At 41.4% G+C, this 7293-nt stretch overlaps 1 protein-coding gene across 1 annotated transcript; it reads right to left on the bottom strand.

Moving 5' to 3' along the window:
* On the bottom strand, positions 4059-6887 carry LOC8056653 (nucleolar and coiled-body phosphoprotein 1). The gene is made up of 6 exons (XM_021459514.1): positions 6630-6887; positions 5867-6505; positions 5179-5397; positions 5002-5094; positions 4541-4642; positions 4059-4451 (listed from the first exon to the last, which is right to left on the bottom strand). The coding sequence occupies exons 1-6, from the start codon at positions 6885-6887 to the stop codon at positions 4059-4061; spliced, it is 1704 nt and encodes a 567-aa protein (XP_021315189.1).

Genomic DNA, 7293 nt, shown 5'->3' on the forward strand with positions numbered 1-7293 from the left:
CGCAACCGTCACCTCCTTCGCGGCCGCGCCCAAGCTAGTCCTACGTACGGGGGGTGGACTATAGAGGAACCAACACAGCTGTCACCTGTGCGGACTACCACATGACCCGACACGTCAGGGTGCCCTCACAGATAAACAAGATATCTGGACACCACATCTACATATTGTCTACTATCTACCCACCAATTGATTGGGTAAACGCTATACGAGCAATTACATGGATTCAATAAGATCAAACCAACTATCCTAGACATATAATCAAAGTAGACAATGACTATTGCAATTAAGAATATATAAGAGATTAAGAACAATGTTTCCTGAATCATAATATTGAATACTACAAGAGAAAGGTACTAGAGCTATACCGAACTCCATGGTCCAGACAGACGCGAGGGGCTCTAGATCCCACTGAAGAACTAGAACTCTTCTACTTCTAATCTAACTAGGCTAAATCTATGAACTAGAGAGGCTCTGATGAACTAGAGAAGGCTCTTGATGAATGGATCTCCAAATGACTTGATGCCCTCAGGGAGGGGGGTCTGCCCCTTTATTTATAGCCCGGTGGGATCGACGTGCGCCGCAGGATCAAACTGACTTAACCAAGGGCCAAGATGACTCCTCGTAGGTGGTGGAGGAAGCTTCCAGAAGGGGGGCTGAAACCCTAACAGGGGGGCGCCAGCCAGCGCCATGGTGGGGCCGACCGGCCCCACCTGGCGGCCTCTGGACCTCGGTTTCTTCCGGTGTCTTCTAGAGTCTTCCCACGTCCCATTCATGATCTTTTTCGTGGCGGATAAGTTTTGTGGTAAATATGCACTTGAATCTCTCTTTTCAGCTTTTCTAGAAATAGACCCTAGAAAATATAGAATATGCAAAACTCGTGGAAATTGTCAGTTTAAACCCTAGACTAGTGTGTTTTCATGTTCTCCCTCAGGTCTAAAGTTATAATAAAAGTTGACGTTATCGACCATCAACAATTCCCCTAAGCTAACCTTTTGCCAGTCCCTTAGCAAACCAAGCCTAAGCAGTATATGTATTTGGATCAAGAGTTGCTATATTGTTTTTATTATTTCCAAGTACACATGCTCCTAAACAAAGATTCTCCTCCGAATTAGTCAATAACTGCTCTAATCTTCAAACTTACCCATTTTACCCTTAACCATGGGGCTTTACAGCTTTTGCATGAGTCTTGAGCAATCAGAAGACAAAACAATCAGGTCAAGCATTATGTCTCAAATTCTTTGCAGAACCATTATTCTGAAGTTTTTTATAAGTTTCAGAATAAAACTCAGAGCTTAATTGTATGACACCCTCAAGTCTCTCAATGTATATGGTATTTATGGTTCTCTCTTGAGGAGTTAATGATGCTATGCCTCCTATAGCTAAAGGTATATATATGGTAGAGCTTATAGGAGTGCCAATAACAAGGATAGACATACTTGCAATGCATGTATTGTAAAATCAACTAATGGATCCATAGAGAATCGAGGCATACATCAAACCAAGATGTGCATGTGTATGGAATATGGTGGATGGGTGTATTTGTGGCTAATTTCTATTTCTTGGGGAATAACTCTCTATTGAAACTTTTCAGGAAAGACATGGGCTATCATTGTTTTTTTCATATATTATTATTATTATTTTTCAGGGAGGCAGGCATCTAGTACCCATTGTTTTAATTACTAGAACACTTGTCCATATTTTACTCCCTTTTCTTCTTTTATATTTTTGCATAGCCACATGTCTCCTTTGAATACAATAAATGATCACAGAGGTAATAATAAGAACTTAGGGAATTTAAGACAGGGGTTATCCTATAGGGTGATTGTATATTTTTGTGTCCTCTCCTAGTGTAGGGGGATGAAAGGTCCTATATGGCTAGAGGGGGGTGAATAGCCTATTTAAAAATTCTAGAAACTCACTAGAGCAAGTGGTTAGTAAATAACAAAGCAAAGCTTTTTGCTCTAGCTCTAAAAGGGGTGTTTGCAAGCCACCTACCCAACAATTCTAGTTGCTACAATCACTATGCACAAGAACTAAGTCTCTACAAGTTACACTAGTGAACTATGCTACACAAGGCAAAGTAAGCAACTAAGTTAATTACACTAGTTTGCGGTAAGTAAAGATAGGATGAGATATTTATACCACCGTGTAGGGGATGCACCAATCACCAATATAAACAATCAAGCACCGGGAGAATGCCAATCAAACACAATTGAGACACCAATTTTTCTCCCGAGATTCACGTGCTTGCCGGCACGCTACGTCCCCGTTGTGTCGACCAACACTTGGTGGTTCGGTGGCTAAGAGGTGTAGCACGAACCTCGTCCTCACTAGGACACCACAAGAACCTACCCACAAGTGAGGTAGCTCAATGACACGAGCAATCCACTAATGTTGCCTTTGGCTCTCCGCCGAGGTAGGCACAAACCCCTCACAATCACCGGGAGATGGCCACGAACAATCACCAACTCGTGCCAAAGTCCTCCGCTGCTCCAAGCCGTCTAGGTGGCGGCAACCACCAAGAGTAACAAGAAAACCACAAGCAAATCAATCCCCAAGTGCCACTAGATGCAATCACTCAAGCAAATGCACTTGGAATCACTCCTAATTCCATCTTATCAAATGGGGTTTAGCATCTTTCTTAGTGAGCAAGTATTTTAAAGCAGCATGATCAGAATAAATAATTACTTTAGCTCCCACTAAGTAAGATCTAAACTTATCAATAGCAAAAACAATAGGTAGGAGCTCTTTTTCAGTAGTAACATAATTAAGTCGAGGTCCTGTCAAAGTTTTGCTAGCATAAGCTATTGCATGATGCTTTTTATCTTTAATTTGTCCTAATACTGTCCCCACAGCATAATCACTAGCATCACACATAATTTCAAAAGGTGAAGACCAGTCAGGGGGTTGAATGATTGGTGCTGAGATGAGTGCTTTCTTAAGAATTTCAAAAGCTTGTAAACATGCATCATCAAATTAAAAAGGAACCTCCTTAGCCAATAAGCGAGTAAGAGGTCTAGCAATAAATGAAAAATCTTTTATAAACCTACGATAAAAACCAGCATGGCCAAGGAAACTCCTAATTCCTTTTACATTAACAGGTGGAGGTAAATGTTCAATTACTTCTATTTTAGATTTATCTACCTCAATGCCTCTTTTAGGATCTAAGTGTCCTAGCACTATTCCTTCTCTAACCATAAAATGACATTTTTCCCAACTAAGGACTAAGTGCTTTTCTTCACACCTTTGCAAAACCTTGTCTAAGTTTTCTAGACAATCATCAAAGGTTTTTTCCATAACACTACAAAAAAAGTTGGATTTTATGTCAACAGCAGTCTGTCACATAAAGCTTAAATGTTGTCATAAAAAGATTCTTATGACGGCACAGCACCGTCACGTGTGGCGTCACAAAACGATCGTCACAAAATGGATATGTGACGGTAACAAGCTAAGTCGTCACAATATGTCCCAACATTTTGTGATGGCATTTACACTACCGTCACATAAGGCGACTCTTTTATGACGACGACAACTGTCACATATTAAGTAGTCAACGCGTCGCTTATTGTTTTATCACCGTCATAGATTCCCTGTTAGGAAGACCTGGTTATACCCTTTTGTGATGACTCTTTGATGTCATATGTTGACATGGACCGTCTTGTTTTTATAGGCGTCCTAAACATCTGTAGACGACAGAACACCGTCACAATTTCAATTTGAACTTTTGACGACTGATGGCCCACATATCGAATTCATCCAGACATATATACCAATATAGACAATAGAATCCATCATCATTCATACACAATATTGCCAAGGCATCATACACATCACAGACATATTGAAACTGATAACACAGTTTTCAAATTCCACAAGTTCAGGTTCTAGGTTCACACACAAGTACTGACATAAACCATATTACAAGTTCCAGGTTCCATGACCACACACAAGTTCCATGAGACAAAACATCAAACAAGTTCAACAAGTGCAGAGAAGTTTCAGCAGCCCTCAAATTTCCAACCTGGGCATTATCAAGCATAGAGTGCATTCAGCCTACCTCAATCTTTGTGAAATTTCAGCAAAGATCGTAGCATCGAACTGACTTCCTCAAACTTGTTGTTCATTGCCTTCACTTCTTCTTGTGTCACGCGTAGCAAGGTTTGGTTTTCTTCAAGTGCGGCCTGCTGCGCTTCAAGTTGTGCCTGCCACACTTCCTGCCTCCTTGCAGCCTCCTCTCTTTCTTCTTGTAGCTGTTCTTCAAATTGCGCTTGCATACGTGCTTGTGCTGCAGCTGATGTGGACCCGGTAGCCTTGCTCACTTTAGTTATGCCAAGACTTTGAAGGAATGTTGATCTATTGCTGATGTGGCTGAGACTTTCAGCAACTATCTTGGTTGGAGACTTCTGTTGTTCTCCTTCTGGTTCTTTTTCCTCCTCTGCCACCATTTGTTCCTACATAGAATCCATGCACTTGATTGAAAGGCCATACAACAGTAACAGTCTTATACCAGGATTGAATATGCAACATTCAGTTCACTTACATATAATTCATTTGCAAGAGGAGTACGACCATGTTGTGGATGATTCATGCATTCACCAAAGAATTCAATCGCATCTGGTTCCGTGTCATTGTACTTAGACCTCTGTCCATAAAGGTAAATGAATTAGAGTACTTCTCAACATATTGTGGACAAGCATCAGATTAGTTGTGCATATTTATAGCAAGATCCCAACATTTATAAGCACTGTATCATCACAAATTCATACATTAGAGTACTTCTCTATGGCATGCATGTTATGTCAACAGATTGGCCAAACTCAACATTTGTATGTTTTGTATCAGCACAAACCCACACATTAATTTATTATTGTAACACAAAATTTGTAGGCAGGTGTTAAGCACTTGGTAATTACTTAGAGTGCCATACAATTGCATGAGACTATATATGCTACAAATGACCCATCTTTCAAACTACTTGTACAAAAGGCATAGTATCCATACCAGGCTGTAACGGTGGGCAATGTAGGACCTAGATCCAGTCTTTTGGTGAAGCTGCACTAGGGCACGGTTAGCTTTATTCTTGGAACTTTTTTCCTGCACCATAGAAATGCAATAGAGGTTCATTCACTTGCACATATTCCATTTCACAGTAAGAAAAGAGTTAATCAAGGCAAATACCTGATTCTTTGGCTCACACCAGTACTCAACCAGGTTGACCCACTCCTGCTTCTTCATCTTAGGTGGAGGTTCCATGGCCAAGAGTTGTTCTTTTGTCAGTGACTCGTCATAGTACTTCCTTTTCAGATGATACCTCTGCTGCCTTACTCCCCTCTTGACAATATTAGTGCATGCTGCCTTGCTTGGTCCATCATTCTTAATATCCACATCCAACCTTGTCTGTAGCCACAGAAATGATTTGTTAGACAACATTTATTAAAACAGAGTTGAGCTAGTGATTGGTTAGAAGTATTTTTAGTGAAATATTTCTCACGCCACTTTATCAAGCACTTTTTGGACTTGTGCCTTCCCCGCATCATTTCATAAGTCTTCCATGATGTGTAGATATGGAGCTGGTCTCTAAGGAAAATGCCAGTTTTTGATGCTAGCTTAGCTGCCTGAAGGGGGACAGCAGGCCTTTTCTTCCCTTCAGCCACTTTGATAGGCAGCTTGTGCCCCTTTATTAGCAACTTTTCTAAACCTTGACCCATGCTTTTCTTGCGGACTTGCTTTCATCACCCTACATCTGCAATAAGAATGATAATGTGTTGCTATAGCAGTGACAAAGTAGATATGTGATGGACGAAAGCATGATTGGAAACCCATATTGCTTACCCTGATCTAAGTCACAAGCTTGTTCTTCATGTACATTGTCCTCTATAGTTGTTGCATCAAATGTATCAGCTACCACATTGATGTCATTGCTCTGCCTAGAGCTCTGCACACCTGGCGAGGTGTCTATAGGAACTTCTTGGGTGACACTAGTGGCAGGAGTAGGATGTCTAGATAGGGCAGCAGTTGGTCTTGGAGTAGAAGGTGTACACATTGGGTTTGCACCAGGCACAGACTTGGCTGCAGTTGCCTTGGTGAATTTGTGAATACTAGCCTCTCTGTTTGGAATAGGAGCAGACATCGATGGAATAGCTGTGGGAATAGGAGCAGAGATGGCTGGACTGGGTGTGGGGATCACTGGAGGAGCAGGGGCTGTGGGGTTCACTGGAGGAGCAGGGGCTGTGGGGATCACTAGAGGAGCAGGGGCTTTGTTTGCAGTGTTTGTGGTGAGGCTGCTGCTTGTAGGGTGTTGGCTTTTCGCTTGTGTGCTGCCTTTTGCAGGGTTCTTAGGAAGCAAGGGCATTCTCTGCCTAGGTGGTGGACGACGTCCAGGCGACATGGCTACTTGCTGCCTAGTTAATCTTGTTGGTGTCCACGGTGCCTTTTTGCTGGCAGCCGCCGTCCCCACCTTCAGCTTCTTTTGGACAAGGCGCGTTCCTAGAACCATCTCTTCTACCTGCATAGATAAACATGCATCCTATTAGTGAAAAAACAAGTGCCTTAGTAAATGAAATTAGTCAATGAAGTTCATGTTTCAAAGATACCAGAAACTTGCTAATTGGCCATGTAATGCATCTCACCTGAGTATTGACCTCAACATGGAGGTCGTCATCACATTCATCGTCACTATCAGTTTCGTTTTCAATTTCAGATGATGGATCATAATCATGGTCAGATCCTGGATTTTCAGTGGCTACTGCCTTACCTTTTCCCTTTTGTTTTTTTGCAAGACCATCAATAACTTCCTGAGCTAAGATTGGTATACCCATAGATTTAAAAACTTCCTGAATTTTCTTTACATTTTCATCCCTTTGCTGCTCATACTTGTTTTTCGTCATATCTTGTATGACTAAGTATGATGAGATGTAGACAAATCAGAAACTTTAACCAGTTTCTGTAAACAAATTGAACAAATAACTAACAAATCAGTACACATATTGATGACATAAGTGAAAATAACAGACAATAGCAGAACAGATGACAGTACATAACACTAGACAATAACAAACAGAAGCTTTGCAGAATGGAACAAACAAACAGTACCTAACAATACATTGGAACAAACAAACAGTACCTAACAAATAAGGGTGTTACTAACAGTACCACACTTCTCCTACCATTGTCAACATTCAGACAACAAATCCACAATTCTCCTACCACACTTCCACTGTTAGGACAACATTGCTCCAAGCTAGAGACAGCGAGAGGAGGTAGAGTACATTCGGAGGAGGAAGCCGAGCTGAG

Source organism: Sorghum bicolor, chromosome 4 (genome assembly GCF_000003195.3).
Source record: "Sorghum bicolor cultivar BTx623 chromosome 4, Sorghum_bicolor_NCBIv3, whole genome shotgun sequence".
Classification (NCBI taxonomy): domain Eukaryota; kingdom Viridiplantae; phylum Streptophyta; class Magnoliopsida; order Poales; family Poaceae; genus Sorghum; species Sorghum bicolor.